Here is a 17,408-nt window from a genome sequence, read left to right as displayed (position 1 = left end):
CCTTATTCCCCTCCTTCACACAGTTTTGTTTCCAGTATCAAACCTCTTACTAATATTAACTTTGAACTTGGATGATCTCCAATTTCCTCTAACGTCCTTGATCAATGAACTCAAAGACTTGTTCTTAACACTAATTTCTGATCACACTTCAACTTTTCTTCCTATCTACACAGTTATTCTGTGTTACCCCTGTACGCCCTTTATAGCTGGAACCATGCTGTTCCAAAGTGTTCTAAGTTTCTTGAACAAACCCGGCACTTTACAGCTAATAAGCATTAACCACACAAAAATTATGATTTCTAAGAGGAAAAAAAAAATCTTTGCCAACAAGAAAACATATTGTTCCTCCAGAGGGATATATTTAATATTGTACAGCCAAATCAAACAAACATGCTGTAATCACCAGAAAGAAACCTCAGAAACAACTCGAAACAACAGCATAGGATAAATAAATATGAACTCAAGTTCTTTGAAGAACAGGAGAATGATCAGGTTTAGACGAGGAACAGCTTCTTGTTTAATGACAACATGGAAGGTAGAACTTGAGATGAAATTAAAAAAAACCCCAAATTCCTCTTTAAAACAAGTTCTGAATCCTGTTTGCTCCTTTCTCTCTAAGTCTAGCGCTTTAGATGGTCTAGTGCCTGGCCCAACAATGGCTAGAGAGACAACCCCAGAATACTGATGGACACTTCCTAATCTATTTATGTCCTCATTCTGAGGGGACCATATAACCTATCCACTTTTAATTAACCATTTTGTCCCTTCTATCAACAGGCAAATTTGCAAAACAAGCATGACGCTCATCCAGGAGCATCTATTCACGTCTCCAGCAGGCTTGTTTACAAAGTGGTGCTCAGACCTTTCAGATCATAGGTCTCAGCAAGTGCCAGTGTATTCTCATTAGATGTGACAAGGCAAGTAAGTCTGAGGGCAGCCCAAGGAATCACCTCACCAGTGTCATAGCCCACAACTGTCATTCTATGCTGTGCTAGAAGTGCAAGAAAAAAAGTGAAAAGGAGTTGTTCATGAGGAAAAAGGGAAGGAATTGGTGAATAATTTACAGGTCACTGAATGTTAATTTGATAATCAATAATGAGGAAATGGCCTTTTATCACTTACAGTCCAGCTTAAGCTCTCATTAGCACATGTTTAAAGGAAAAAGGAACTTGGCCACTTGATCTCTTCATAAATGTTTTTTTGTCTAACCATTACAGACAGAATCTTGCTCGAAAAAAAATACTGTTTTTGACTAACATGAATCAATTTTAACTGTTTCCCATTCAGTCAGAGATCAATTTAGATTTAGAAGCTCCTCTGCCATTTGAACGCTCACTCAGTTTCTGATGTAACATAAATGGCAACAAATCTTTGACATCTGATTCTTTGAAAATCACAGCACATTTATAAAAGTCAAATAACAGCTGGTCTCTATTGCTGAAAAACAGAATATCCTTTAATTCTTTTGTGAAAATCAAGAATTTATTAGAATCCCTCTATTTTAAAATGTACGAAACTCAGGTTATACTAAACTCAGGTTGATGATGTCTTTGAAAAAAAAAAATAGGGATTTTACTGTACTTCCTTCCTTCTTATTCTGTTTTGATTGCATCAAACTGATTCACTTAAACATCCTATAACTTAAACATCCTCTTACTTCACAGCAGGCATGAAAACTTTTTTTTTTTTTGTTCAGTAATACAGATTTATTGATACAGAGCATGATTTCCTGTCATTTAATGCCATAGTCAAATGTAGTCCACAGCTGAGTTTCAAGCAAGGGCAGCATTCTGCACCTTATTTCTGTACACTTTAAAATTACAGCCATCTCATCTAAGCAAGATCAAACATTTTTCAGAAATGTCTTGTGATTGAGAGATAACACATTTACTGTGCATTTAAGATCCGCATTATATCAACTAAGACAACCTTTAGCTGTGTGCCTTGTGCCTGTAAGGGGAACGTGTTGATCAGCACATTAGTACAGAATCTGATTTTCACACTGCTTGCAGGAACAGAAAGGAGATATCAAGTGGGCTGCCACAGAAATCACACTTAAGTACCCTTGCATGTATGTGTTGACCCTCGGTATACATAGCTACAATGTTCTCAGGAGACCTTCACCCTGAAGTAATCCCATACACTTGTTTTATCACAGAAGGACTTAACATATATTTTCAAATGTTACCGATTTGCTTATTTTCCACCAAAAGATGCATTAGATTGAAATGATCTAAGAATAAGACTGAAAGCAGACTGAATACTGATTCTTATTTCCTAAATGAAAAAAAAAAAAAAAGGAAAATAAATAACAATTGCTTGTTGTTCTTTATTAAATGGATAGCAATAGAACTGAACACTTACTAAAGAAAACACTATAAAAGAAGTGGAGTGTGCTTTGTCTGCCCTGGGTGTAACTGCCAGTTATGCATGGAGGAAAATGGTGAAAAGAAATCTTTGAAGTTTTTTTTTAGGACTGCACTTTGAGGGACTTTCAGCTGGATATCTTCTCAGCGTCAGATCACTGAACTGAATCTGGATTCATATCTGCAGATATTTATAGCTGCAAAGAAAAAACTGGGAGAGGTGTTGAGAAAATATCTGAGGCTTCTGCGCTCGTATGGAAATAAACCTGTGAGTCCTGACCAGCTACCCTTCACAGACCATCTGAGGCATGGTTTTCCTTTGGGGACAGAATGGCATCCAAGCATTTCAAGAGCAGAAGTCCCACTAAAGTTCAATAGCACTTTCAGAAATCCCAGCTGAGATATTTAAGATGCATGGCAAATTTCATGCATGCCTTTTATGAAGTTATTTCCCGGGAATATTACCCAATGAACAATATGATTTCTATTCCCATGGACACTACAGATGTTTCCAGATATTCATTCATTTTTGTTCATGAAATGAAAGCACAGGCTGCAAACTCCCCATAAGCAGCTTGTTTGTTTGTTTTTATTTCAGAGTGCATTAGACACATTAGAAACAATTACATTGGGATTAATTTCTTTTAATATCATATAATTAAAAGTCTGACACTATCCATATTATTTTAGATGTCCTTTGAGGTGAGAAAGAAAGAACTCCTTGCAAAGCTTGTGCTGCCACCTTTGTTTTGGCTTTGCTATATTTTCACAGTGGTGAAGACAGAATTGTGTGAAACACTCAAATCTCTGGGAATTTTCTTCCTAAAATTCAACTATTGGATAAAAAAAGCCTGTGGTGAAATTCATCCACTGTCATCTTCTCTCAGGTAGATGTGGGGGGAATTGTCCAGGCACACAGTACAATAAGAAATGGATAAGGCTCCACTACATGGTTAGGACTTTAGACAAAGTTCCTGAGGAATTACTATGAAGTTTACAAGTGCTTGCAACAAATGTGATGTTTTAAAAGCAGCTGGTCATGTTTCAATTTGTTTTTTAAAAGAACATATACATCTTTTCTGAGAAAGCTCTTTGAAATGAGACAGCCTGTCTTTAGTGCTGCCTCCACCCACAACCAATACTTGCTGCCAACAACAGAAAACAAATGTCTCTACTCTGAGCAGCACTTGCATCCTTGACAGATCACTTCTGAGAGGTAAATGTCTTGATCATCTCCTTGTTACATTTAGAAATGGATGCTGGAAAAGGTAAAACATAATTCAGGATTAAATCTGTCTGAAAACCAAGGTTGGTAGGAATTACATTTTCCCTTGCTTTGAAATCTGGTTCCAATCCAGGGAAGACCAAAGTCCATTTTTTCAAAGTTCTCAGAGGAAAAAAGGGCCAAAGGTCCCAGAATTGCTCTGGGAGATTTGTGTTGTAGGCAGTGCCAGTACTAATACCTGTGCTGAGGAGCTGGAGATCCTGTGCTACATGCACAAAAAAACCCCCAAAAAAGAGCTGTCAAGTGACTCCACTTGTTGATGACAGGTGGGTACATTCCTGTAAAGCTGCAAGTCATAGTGACCAGTGTACAGACAAAAAAAAGGCAATGTAAGACCTGTCACCTACGTCCCCAAACAGAGATTAAGCTATACCAAGGCAGAGCACAGGCCTGGCACTGACTCTCTAAGCAAGGGACAGTTTTCATAATTTGGATCACATCTGGGCTTCAGAGTTTTCTGTGAGTGCCCATGCATCTTTGCACAACGGATCTAAGGTGAGTGTAGCACTTCAGTCCTGCGATAGCCTCATTTGGGAATCTAAAGATGTAATTTAAACCTTGTCTGTCTGAGTGTGTTATATTTCACTCCAAGAGCCTCAAGGTTTTTTTCCTAAAGACTGAAAAATCTCGAAAGGAGACAGGCAAGTAGAGCCCTACAATTCAAAAGCTGGAACATTTAATGACGTTGGCAGTGCTGCATTCCTGATAAGAAATACAGGAAGCAAAGGGAAAGTCCTTACTCATGCTTGGGAAAGAGAGGAGGGGCTGGGGCAGGGAGGGTGGGGAAATGCCACAGTAACATTACTGAGTTTGAACAATTAGAAAGGCAAGTTCATGTCAAAGAAGGCATTGCCAGCAGAGATAAAAGTCTTATTTTATCAGCTTCAAGTGTCACTTCAATGACCTCAGTTTTAGGGAGCCACTCACACTAATAGATAGATGCTTATATTGGTATATATTTCCCAGGGAAGAGTTGAATTTACAGGGGTGCCAGACCAGATTTAGAGCAAGAACTGAGAGGCAGTCTCATGAAGCCTAAGGAAATTTAAAGACACTACCATTACAGAGACAGAGATGTCAGCTCCTGGCTGAACAATTTATTTCCTTGATAAGATAAACATTTTTGAGACTACATGACAGTATCTTGAAAAGAGTTAACAATCTATAGCTAGTGAGCACTCAAGAAGACTAATTAAAGTGTCAAAATATTTTATGTCAGGGTTTCCTTTGCTAGCTATCATGTTCTCCCTTTTCCACAGGTGAGGGCAGTAAGAACTCAGTGTGACAACTATGCTAATGCTAGGCAGCATCCGAGCAATAGAAATATATCCTCTAGGTTCATAACTCACTCCTTTTTTCTTTATCATATCTTCCACGGGAAAAATTCACTTAACAGTCAGCAGTCATTTTCTATCACATAAATTTAATTTTACTTGTGGTACCTTAATTCATCAGTCACTACAAGGGAGCAGCACTCCACACAATACACTACTGAATTCTGGCACATCACTTGCCTGGACAGGATCAGTGCAGAATAACCACAACAATTCTTACATAAATGAGACCAAATCAATCCCTTCTTTTGCCCTTTAGAAACTCACAGTTGCTAAATTGAATCTAATTTACTGAAAGTAAAATATGTATGTTGGAGGAAGAAAACTCTTCAAGTCAACACCTCCTGACCTGTCAGACAACTCTATAAGCATCACCTTTCATAGGGCTCCAAAACCAGAAAGATTTATAAAGAAATACTCTAGATTCTCTATTTAAGTGACTACCTGCTTTATGACCCACTCCATATTCCCATGAACATCCTTTGGGTCAGCCACAGCCAGAGTTTACTTCATAACTTCCAAATTCCTTCACATCAGCTACAATCTACAGCAGCCATTAACCACTGGCAGAGTGACTGTCCGCTGAAGAGTGTTTTCTCTTGAGTTCAGTTGCACTGCTCAAGTACCGCCAAGACTCCAGACCATAGCGATACATGTTTTCACCATACACAAGCACTGCTGAGGGTCAACAGCTCTTGTCTCTTGAAATTCCTCCAGTGCTGCAGCAGAATGTGTCTCTTGCACGTGATTCAATGCAGAACTCACTGGCAGAGATAGAAAAGGCTAAAACTTGGGTCATGGGATGCACACATTGTGCCATAATAATCCCAGAAGGATAGAGGGCTTGGATCACTAGCTGTGTAAATGCTTTGTAAGAGCAAAAAACCCCTTGTACCAGGGGTTCAAAGGAAAAAAAATGCTTCAGGAAAGTAAAGTATATAACTGAAAGCTACAGAATACTTCAATAGCATTGAAGAGAGATAGAGAGATCGGCTATACAGTTTTTTGGTACTGATTGGTATATCAGTTCTCTTGCTGAGAAACTAAGTAGGAATTAAATTGTCAGCTCAGTCTTAGCTACAGTGCTCTTGTTAGCAAAATCAACGTATGCATTTGCCTTATGGTATTGTTTTTAATTTCTCTGTGCTTTCAATTCCCTCTCTGAAAATAGGAGTATCTCTCATTTTTATCCAAGGTTTGCATTTTCTGTATTTGACAAAGTAATGTTTCATACTGACATCAATTTTAAAAAATGTTTTCTCCTTATGTTGGTGTTCTTATTTCAAGGGGTTTTTCATTGGAAGATTATTATTATTTCATTATTTTGTAGCAAATGATTTAATTTCTTTCATTGAACTTTTCCAAGTCATTCCACCTTTGAAAGGAGCCTTAGGCTTGCTGCTGATTCCAGGCCAGTCTGAGAGCACAGAAGAATGTTATTAGTACCAAAACCAGACAAATCTCTGGTAAGATCAGCTTTATGATCCAGGCAGAGCTGATGGGCAGTGCTGGAAGTAGCAGGGATCATGGTCCCAGCGGTAGTGTGCTCCAAGGGGCTAGTTCCACTTTCAAGAGGCTAGAGAGCTGGGCTCATGTGTAAATAAAAATTTGCAACTGGAGCCTACTCTGAAGCGCCTGCACATTCATGTCAACACAAACCACATGGAAACCTGCCTCTTATTTGCAGTATCCATGTCCTGTGATGAGAAGAGCAGGGCACACACTGTGCTGGGCTGATAGTTCAGCTTTACACTAGTGTGAGGAAGACAACCTTTGCCTCAGTGACATTTAGGGACTGATGCCAGCCATCAGCAACCAGGAGCTCCCGACTTGCTGTAGTCCAGTTTCCAACTCCCACTGCTGGATGCACGTGGCTGAACTCCAGCTGATGGGATTAACAGTTTCAGAGAAGGGAGTATTTGTAAACTTTCTGCTCACCTTAAACATACTGCATTTCTTTAGAAGCTTCCTGGTCAGAGTGGGATTTTTGGCTTTTCAACTTTGGTTTTGGGAACTTCAATTTCAATACTTAACTTCCAGATTAGTTTATGTTGGGAAGCAATGATTGACCCCTTTCTATTGTATATGTTGATGATGGCATCTAATAAACACAGTGATTTTCCTTATGCCCTCCTTGTGAGGTACCCAACAGAACAAGTTTTCTTTACTATGGAATGAGTGGGCATTTCCATTTGGCATTTTTTTTTTTTTTTAAATTAGCACATATTAACACCAGGCAATAGTTCAAGGAAATACTACCTATTTAGAAAAACATGCAGCATGCTGATTCACAACTTTATGAAGTTCAAACTCAAAATGATTAGTAGTCAAAAAAAGAAAGTAGAGGATCAAAGCACTTCTCATATCTGTGTTACTTGGAAAGGAAACTTCAAAGGAACTGAGAATTTTTCCTAATGAAGAACCTGAAGCAGTACGTTCTGCGTCAGATGCTAACTTCTGTTTCAGTAACAGTATCACAGGGAGAAAGCTATTTTGCCTTGATTAGAAGCCTTTCATGAAAAGACAATCCGCCCCTAGATGACTTGTTCCAACAAGCCTTAATTCTAAAATCTCTGCTCTTATACCAATTACCTTCAATTAGAAAAATTATTATTCCCAGATTTTATATAATACCACTGGAAGAGGTCAAGATCTTAGTCTCATGACTGCTGAAAGATGAGCTGAGTCCAGTATCTAATGGAAAAGATAAAAGTATACAGTGTGTATTTATTTTTAGAGAGTAAAAACTTTTTGGTTCACATTTCAGAGCTTTTTTCCACATCCAAAAACAACAGGAGGAAATGAGCACTGCTCTCCTCAGCATTCTGCAAAAGCCAACCAAAAAAAAAAAAAAAGCTATTAGAAGGTGGACCAGTATCGCCAGAAACAGCTGTTTTACAAGCTAATGGGCTTAACAAATAAGAATGCCCTGCATGGTAGCATTTGATTTTGCAATTCCCCACTGCTTTGAACCCAAATATAAAGACTGAAATCCTGTCTGCTGTGAATTGAATAGGGCAAGGATTTCTCCCTAAGGAGAGGTTTTTAGATAGCATGCTGAAGAGGGCTTACTGTACAGAACAAAAGCTGTCTAGCTTGCCTTTTGGAAAAGGATGAAGAAATTTTGCATAGTAGGTTACCTAGGACCTGACTTGGATGCTCACTTGCTGTAGCACTGGGAATTACACTTACTGGAGCAGCATTCATTATCTATTGATTCTTTAGCACTGAGTCCAGTCAAGAACCATTTTTTCCCCTCATATAATACTTTCCCAAATAACAATCCAAATAATTATTTTTCAGTCTGTGAAATATTTTAGATTATAGATTGCATATAGAAAAAGTCACAGATTGCAAATGGAAAAAATAACATTTTGTATGTTCTCTCTTTCTTTCCTTTTACAAAGATGCAGACCTACAGACTTGAAATCTGTGTTTCTACTATATACTATTTAATGAAAATGCAGTGTTTGAGCCCAGGGATAATTGCTTTATATATTTTTGAGATATAAAAATCAAATAAAATTAAAGATATTAAGGACTAAGATCCAGATTTAAGTAGCTATTTTAACAGGTGTTTAATTTAAAGACAGGAGTAATCTTTTATTTTTTTTTAAACAGACTTCGACTTTTTTTTTTTTTTTTTTAAGCTGAAGAGCCCCGTGTAATCACCTGACCACTGCCTGCAGCCAGGAAACCCTGAATATTTAGACTTAGTAGGACTTTTGGAGACAGGCATAAAATTAAGAATATTTTCAAAGCAGAGTCTGCTACCATAAAGATTGCGATGAATTTCCTCCAACATCGAAAAAAAACAGCTCTGAATTTGGATCTGTATCCCGTGTTGGAACAACACCGGACAATGCTATAATTACTGTGCAAACGTAATGTTTGCAAGAATTCCTGTCCCCCTCCTCCAGGTTCTTAATCCAAACAAGAAAAAAAAAAAAAAAAGACAAATGTGATTTGCTGTCAGATGCAATTTGTGGTGGCATCCAACATGTGAGTGACAGAGCAGAACTAGCTCTTCTGGCCCCCAGTCAACTGCTCTGTCCTCTGCAGCAAATGATTCCCCTGGTAAATGTTATAGCTAGGTTCAGCTGTCTTGAGAGAAAGCAAAATCCTTGCTGAATTTACAGTAATGTTGTTCTCACTTAACAACAAAAAACCTTCTGTCTTTTTAGGAGTTTGAAATGCAAAGGCAAAGCTTTGCTCTAGGGCTACGACATGATGAGAGAGGAGACAGTATCGCTACTCACAACCCAGGAGACGGCTCATAAATAGGTTGAAAGAAATACATATGACTTGAGGCACAAGAAATGTTATTAAGCAGAAGTGCCACTTGAAATTGGGAGTCTTTGAGAGGTTGTGGTTTTCTTTGTCTAAAATGTTGTTTGGCATTCTTGTCTGAACATTCAACTAATGCGTTAGGTGATCCTCAGGCGTAACAGCAAGATTTAGGTTAAGGACAAAGTGTGTCAGCTAAATCCTTGAATTCTTTTGCCTTCAGAGAGCAATATCAACTCTGAAATGTTACCTGAGAATTGTTTCTGGCACTACAAAGATGGTCCCAGTGCAGGATTCACCTGCTGCCATCCTGGCACGCTGATAGCTCTGCAAAGTTCTTTGCACATGTTTGTAACTGAGGGTGCTGTCAACAGCCAGAGTTTTTAAAGGTAGGAGCTCCTTCTCCTGGCTCCTCTGGATGGAGATCTCACTGGGGCACACAGAGAGGTCACCCATGGAGGCTACAGCTGTGAAAAAACTCAGCCTGAATTTCAACTCCTGAGAATAACTCTGCTGACTATGCTGAAGTTAAATAGGTGGGGAAATCACTATTTGCTGAATATTAGCTATCGGTGCTGTTATCAGTACCACGTGAGTTAGTTATAGCATGTACATTACAGTGTTTACCAAGTGCTGTCAGCTGTGCCAAGAAACCTTAGCTAGAGAGCAACTAGTTGCTCAGATTCAACAAAATACATACATGTATGTCTAAGGTTTAGCTGTACTCTGGAATTTGTTTCTATTAAATAAATGTATATTTACAGGGACACATGAACACATAGACAGCCTTAAGTAAGCAAGTGAACTTATCCACCTTAAAAAAATAAAAAGCATGACACAACCCTGGAACTGATTTAGCCTTTCCCCAGTGGCAATAATCTTTTCCCTGTATGATTTGGTGCTCAATTTATCTCATACACATTCACCATTCAGTTCAAACAAAGTTTTGGATAGAAATTCCTATAACCCTTTCCAGTCTTGCATCCTTAAACCAACTGTTGCCATGAGGGGCTGTCTTTCAGGGTACACCCCGATTGTTTCCTGTGCTGTTGGCACTATAGATTTTGCATACAGCTACAGCATGCAATATGGAGCATCTTACCTAGACCTTGCCTGTCTACTGTAATTCATGCAGCTGAGTCAATGGGCTTGGAAAAAATGAGCAAAGCTTATGTGAATGCTTAAAACTAAGCATGAGCTGAAGCACTCTGCTAAGTCAGGGCTTGTCTCAGGAATGATAAATGCGAAAAACATGGAAAAGCAGGACAAGTCCATGTGGATCAAAGGCATAAGAAAACACTTTGACATTGGGCAAAGTATTTGCATACATTACAGTGGCCTTTGGATTGTGAGGATTAATACTTTTCTAATGCACATTATTGATCAAAAAAAGCAAAAGCATGGGAACATGCCTTTAAGATAACTACAACAGATGGTCTTACAAGGTAATTTATTTGTAATTAACTCCCATTTCTGAGTCCAGCTTTCAAAATAACATCTGTTTTGAACCTTACTTGTGAACTTTACAACCATAAACTTGAAATCTGATTTTGTGAAGACATCCTTCTACCTTGTGTAAGTGGTTAGCATAATTAAAGCCCCAACAAACAGATAAATCCATAATGGTTCTGCAGAATTGATCCTTTCAGAAGTTAAACATGATTTCAAAACAGCACATGATGACCATGTGGACATTCTCTTGGTGAATGACAAACACCAACAGCTTACCTAAGGTAAATTATTACTAACAGCCCATTTACTCCTACTACCAACTGCTAATTCAGCTGAAGACCACAGCTGGAGGTATCAGGGTGACAAGTTCAAGTCAGGCATCCTAATGGAGCTGGGAATCTGGACCCCGATGGTCTGATAAGTACAACAATGAGTACATACATGGCGACAGCATGCAGCATTCCAACAGAATCTAGTGTATCTCAGGGCCAGAGAGGGGTCCAGAATCAGAGTCTCTGGAAAGGATAGGTCTCTCAGGCTATCAAGATACCAGCCAGGATCTCAATTTTGCCGTATTAACCGGTGTGCAAACACCTGTATTCTCTCCAACAAACTACTGATTTGAGCTCAGAGGGCAAATATGGAACATAACCAATTGCTTGCTGATTCAGAAGCTGGCTCCTACAGGGCAAGCTCTATTAGGGGAGAAAAGGTTGCTCTGGGTTGTGTTTCTTCAGAGCCAATTCAACCTCAGTGTATTAACCTCAAAGAAGCTGCAGCAACAGAGATGTTACCATGTAAAACAGCAGTATTGACGAGCACCTAGAAACAGACTGGATTTTAATAGCCTAGCATAGGGGAATACAAGTTTTGACTCACTCAGTAGAAGACAGGTTGCTTCATTTTGCCTTCTATTCTGCTCTTCGCTTACGTTTTTCTGGGGGCAGTTAGCTGCAGTGTATTTTCACATTTCAGTCCTACCTTATCACTGTCCACTGTGTTCTGCGATGTCCTGGATGCAATGGAAATGGTGTCAGGTTGACTGCTGCCATCTCCTTGGCTGTCTGCATCATCTACTCCATCTCTGCAAAAGACATAATAGGAGAACAATGATGCTTACTTAGCACACCACCTTGGAATGTGCACAACTTTATAGGTGGATTTGAGAAGTGCCGAGTCAGCGTGCCAAAGCTGGCTTTGTGCTAAATTTACCTCACCAATGCAGCCCATGTTGCTATATAGCTGGAAATTTAAAATGATGTCACCCTCAGCCACAGGGTTGGGATTAGCACATAATCACAACGTTTGTTGCTGGGAACAGGATGGCTGTTGCCTGTATCTTCACAACATAGAAGGCTCTGGTGTTCAGAAATAGCAGAAATTTTCCTTCACTTAGATTTCTGCCTTAACCAAAACCATTCAGCCCAGGCTACATGTGACACTGAAGGAAGGGGTATTTCTCTTGTCTCACAGGAACCACATCTTCAGGAATCTAATACTAAGCCATAAAAATTATATCCAAACAAACAGAAATAAAGACAGCGTAGAGCTCTACAAGTCTACCTCTATGAGTCTGCTAATGGAGGGTATTTTCTTCTCTTTTGCTGAATAGATATAGTTTCCCTAAATTTTTACTGTTCTTTTGAAAGAAACATTTAAATAATACAAAATATATATCTGAGGAGAAAGTAAAAAAACCAACCAAACAAAATCATCCTGTACTAGAAAACTCTTGTATTAGTACATCTTCCCAGGAAGGGAAGAAATGTCTGGATCTCTGCCTTGCCATGGATCTCCTGGGTGACCTTGGTTACTCATGCTTTGGATGCCTCTATAATACAGTCTGAAGTAAGAAAATTATAAAGCTTGATGAGGAAATGGAGACGCTCAAATTACAGGTGGCTTTTGGGAATTCCAGCATGACAGAAAAAAGAACAATTTATTTTCTATATTTTTTTTTAATCCAGGATTCAAAGAAGTTGACAAAAAATTTAATATTGCTTCACGGGCTGAAATGAGTTTGTATTTGATGATGAAACACAGATGCTCCACTGTAGTAATACATTATCATGATCAGCTCTGATTTTCATTGTCAAACAATTCAAAATGCCAAACAGCGGGGAAAAAAATATCTGTTAATACTTAAATGTGAAGAAGTAAATTCTACTTTGGGAAAGAAACATAACCTTGTACTCTGAAAAATTTTTACTGTTCACTTCTCTCCAATACTTTGGAGTACTAAAATAGAAGACCCTTGTATGTACATCATAGAAAAGCTTTCTAGCCAAGACAACATATAAAAAACAAAGATGATGAAAACTGATTTTGACTATAGTAAAAAAAATGTAAGTGAATCCAGTCAAAAGCCCACAGACACTACACTGCTGTTGGTGGAGAAAACGCTAGTGATTTCACAGTGTATGGAATGACTGAGGTTACCTTCTACTGTTGTTTCGCTGCTTTGCTGGTGTCTTGGGGAGCTGAATTGGCTCTTTCAGAGCTCCTTTCAGATGGATAATCCTTTCTTGAATGACTTCCCGGATATTTTTGATCCATTCCTGTTTTGTTTCAATACTGGATGCCTAAAGTTCCACAAGGCAGAAAGACAAGACACTTTATCATATTCCCAGCATGTCACCTCCTATGTAGAAGAATCGTGGTTGGCTGATGAAAATGCATGATTAACTGTTTCTCCTCTCTGCTGTATTGTTTTAGCTGCTGGTGTACCTGGTAACCCCAGGGGAACTGAGGTATTTTTACCAGACCTACTTGGCAAGCAACAGTAAAGCAGCTAAGCTCTGGATAAATATATTTAATGCTAGCAATACAGCACGCTCTGTGGAGGGGAAATATGTTATCAGTGCGCAGCTGGGATTTCCTCAGGCAAAATAACTATAACATGAATTCTTCGTTAGAAACTCATTTGACAGAAATGCCTGTCAGCTCTGGAGGTCCGAGGAATAGGTTGATTGTCAATAAGCCCAGTGGCAAAGGACTAAGAGAATTACACCTCCCAGCCAAACACCCTGAGACATGCCCTGTGTCAGTGTGCAGCTGCTCAACCCAGGTTGCAAGAGGAGATGCAATTTCAGCATGGCTGCATGACTGCACTGTCTTGATTCATACTGAGGCCTTAGAGCCAAACTGCTCCTGATGCAGGCATGACCCTGCTGACAGACATGGAAGCCATGCGAATACGAGCAGGGAAGAAACTGACCTTTCATTTAGTGCTCCCAAGGCTTCAACTAGCAGCTCTAAAGGCAAAGAAAACAAGCAGAAAAAACTTACTTTCAGCACTGTTTTATTGTCTGAGGATGGTGTTCGTCCAGACCACAAAGCAAATTTACAGGGATCTCCTTCAACATGTTCAGTCACTCCCAGTTCTGAGGTCTAGTGTGGAGGAGAGATGATGAGAGATTTCATATATATCAAGCCTCATGAGTCCACAAAACTTTACATTTGTAAGGGGAAGGGGAGGCAGGGATGGATAGGGGCGTGAGATCTTGCCTCTGCTTTGCTACACACAGATGAAAGAAACAGAAAACCACCAGGTTGTGGCAAGGAAGTGAACAGCTTGAGTGATCCTCCCTGAATTTCCCACTCACCCTTCGTAGCTCACTATCTTAAATCTCTCCAGACTCACTGTGAGCTTCGCTTCCAGGTGAGTCCTGCAGAGCCCAGAGCCAGCCCTTCCAGGTGGCATGAGTATCCCCAACCCAGCATAGGGACATGAGAACCATCCCCCAGACTCCACCTCTACCTACAAGAAACACAAGACGCAGAATATTTTCTTTGCAGTCACACCTACCAGTAACTTGTTCTTGTAAACATATTTTGTGTGTCCTGAAGAATCTTTGATCTCCTTGCTAAACACCAAAGAGATTTCAAAAAGAAACAAATGTCTCTCACGGCCTTTCCGAATGAGAGACTTGGGGTCCCACACTTGGAAGGAATCCTGAAGGATCAGCTCTCCCTGGACGTCCAGGTTCTCATCAAACCCTAAAATCACAAAATACATTGGTTTGTACTTGTTCCTGGGACCAGTAATGCCCAGAAACACCAGAGCAGTATGGCCTTGAGATAAAGGGTCTTTCTCTATTTATACATATTCTGAAAGGATATTAATGGTTATCCATTGCCCCAGTGAAAATATTTTTCTTTTTCCTATTGCAATGATATAATTATTTCACCAGAGTCAAATACATCATATGTGCTAAATGAGACTGCTGCTGAAGTGTAGTAGTAATTACTTAAACATCATAAAGGTTTCAGTGGTGGTTACTGTACACAGAACTGCAATGCAAGGAATCTTGTGCATGTCAACACAAATTAGAGAAACATAATGTGTAGTAGCTGGAAGTGCCACATCATACCATGATGCCTTCAAACATGCTAACCCAATCTTCAAGGGCCTGTGAGTCCACAGCAGTGGCATAGGGGAGCTACATTTATGAGATCAAATTGGTATGGTGTCTGAAATATGCTTTCCAGGAGGAGCTTCTCATCTTCCAAGTTGCATGTGACAGGACTCTCTCCACATAACTGGAAAGCTTGAGGGAAAAGGGAGTCTCTAGTGCAAGCTGCTCTCCAAGCTGCTGTCTCAGCAGCTTGTGGGTCACACTTCTCTCCAGAGCTAGGGACCACTCCTCCACCAGCACAGCCTGCTGTTGCTCATGCCCTGGGAGAGCAGCAAGCAGCCCCGATCCCTGCTCCAAATATTCAGGAATAATGTTTTATTCAGAAGATAACTGTCCAAGTGCTTGTCTACCCTAACAAAGTGATCTCTTCTTTATTATTGTATGGTGCTGGTCATCTCAAGGGCTCAGATTATCCAGGTATTATTTTGTGAAACCTTGCTTTTCACCAGACACCACAGTTATCTACCTATGTTGGGTCAGATTGCCCCCCTGCAATTTTAATCACCTGTTCTTAATGTGCTGCTTAGCTAATGGCACCATTTCCTTTCTCTTGCCTGTTTTAGTACTCTTCTTGTTCCCTGGTTCTGACTCAAGCCAGGCTGGAAATTATTTTTCAAGGCCAAGAAAATGTTCGAGACACAATAAAGCATTTCTGTCCAGAATAAAATTTTTAAATTTTAGAAATACTTCACACATCAAAAAGCCAATACAAGGCTTAAAATTAGGGCAATAAAAATACTTTTTTTTCCTGTAATTTTGAAATAGTTTTTAATAATACTTTTTTTCTTTTTTTTAAAATCTTTGGGATAATTATACTAACATTTTGAAACACAAGCTGTTTAGGCTCAGAAAACTAGAACTTTTCCTTTTGAAATGTTGAGACATTATTTAGAAATGTTTTCATCCAATAATCATTATCGCTGCCAGCAGCTAAACTGATACTGTTTCAGGAGGGGTTTTTTTGTTTCATTAAGTAAGAATTTTTTAACCAAATATATATATATATATATATCTATACACACACACACATTGTATATGCATGTGTACACACACATACATGTGTGCACATACATATACACATATAAATACATATGTATACACACAAAAGATGTAAGTAAATAAATCTACAAAACTTCATAGCCAGCTTTATTCTTCTGAGACTTTTGGAGAAATATCAGAAAGGAGCTAGGAAGGACCTGAAAATTATGACCAATCAAGAGTATCGCTACAGTTAATCTGTACTAACTTTGTACATAAATTACAAGGCAGCTTCATTTATCATCAGGTCCCTCCCTTGTCCCAGCCACCTGCCCATCCGCTACCTTCCAGCATGCTGACATGCATTGCGTCGTTGGCCTTCTTTGGGACACTGAGCATCACTTCCAGACCATCTTTGAGTTCCCCTTTGCCCTCCTCGCAGCAGGTTAGCAGTTCCTAAGAAGCAATGCAGAACATCTATAAAGTCTGACCAACATGCTGGCTTTATATCCAATTGTGTTACTTGGCACACGCAACTGCTTCACTAACAGTGACAGGAGAGAGCTGAACTGCATCAAAATCCACTGTGGATGGTCACAGATAGTGGGGATCAAATGGGAATGACTATAAAGCAAGACAAAATAAGGTGTTCTCCAGTGAGACTATGCATTCAGAGGATTTCTGGTCCTAGCTTTTCAAAGTCAGAACCTGTCTCTTCCCTTATCCCCCAGATATTTTTTCTTCTCTGGTTTACTAGTTCTGAAGTGAACGGTGGCTGGTTAGGTTAGATCTAAAATTCACCTACTCACAAGATATTGCAAAAACCTTCATGCGATTTACAACAAACTAACAAAGTTGGGTTTTTAAATGGGAAATGTTAATGTTTCAGTTGGAAGTCCTTTGCTTTGTATATGAAGCTTTTCCCTTGTTTTCAAACACAAAAGTGTCAGCTCCCAAACAGAATCAAATGCCAGTGAAGGAGCTTCAGTCAGTGAAATTTCCCAAAGTTCATTACTGCTGTCACTGAAGCCTTTAATCAAATTATGATGTGTTGCAAACTTAGCAAGAAGGAAAGTAAACGGTTCTGCCATCCCTTCAATTTCCCTTTCCAGTTCTCACTTTTTAGGGTTAAGTCCACTCAGATTAACAAAACAAAACAACAAAAAAAAACCCCAACAAAACAAAAACAGTTGAAACAGGAAAACAAAACAAAACAACAAAAAAAACCCCCAACAAAACAAAAACAGTTGAAACAGATGATCAGTTTTTACTGTTTGTTTAGGTTTTG

At 39.3% G+C, this 17,408-nt stretch overlaps 1 protein-coding gene across 1 annotated transcript in view; it reads right to left on the bottom strand.

The window, feature by feature from the left end:
- LOC104532856 (kalirin-like) overlaps window positions 1–17,408 on the bottom strand; it is a gene marked incomplete at its 3' end in the record, with an annotated part of 249,515 nt that overhangs the window by 29,033 nt on the left and 203,074 nt on the right. Inside the window, 5 exon segments of the mRNA XM_029087516.1 lie at window positions 11,706–11,808; window positions 13,164–13,306; window positions 14,013–14,114; window positions 14,533–14,723; window positions 16,465–16,576. Coding sequence (XP_028943349.1) covers window positions 11,706–11,808; window positions 13,164–13,306; window positions 14,013–14,114; window positions 14,533–14,723; window positions 16,465–16,576 — 651 coding nt within the window.

This window comes from Antrostomus carolinensis, unplaced genomic scaffold (assembly GCF_000700745.2).
Source record: "Antrostomus carolinensis isolate BGI_N321 unplaced genomic scaffold, ASM70074v2 scaffold1801, whole genome shotgun sequence".
In the NCBI taxonomy this organism is placed as follows: domain Eukaryota; kingdom Metazoa; phylum Chordata; class Aves; order Caprimulgiformes; family Caprimulgidae; genus Antrostomus; species Antrostomus carolinensis.
The sequence above is the reverse complement of the archived record's forward strand: the minus strand, read 5'-3'. Positions and strand labels throughout refer to the sequence as shown.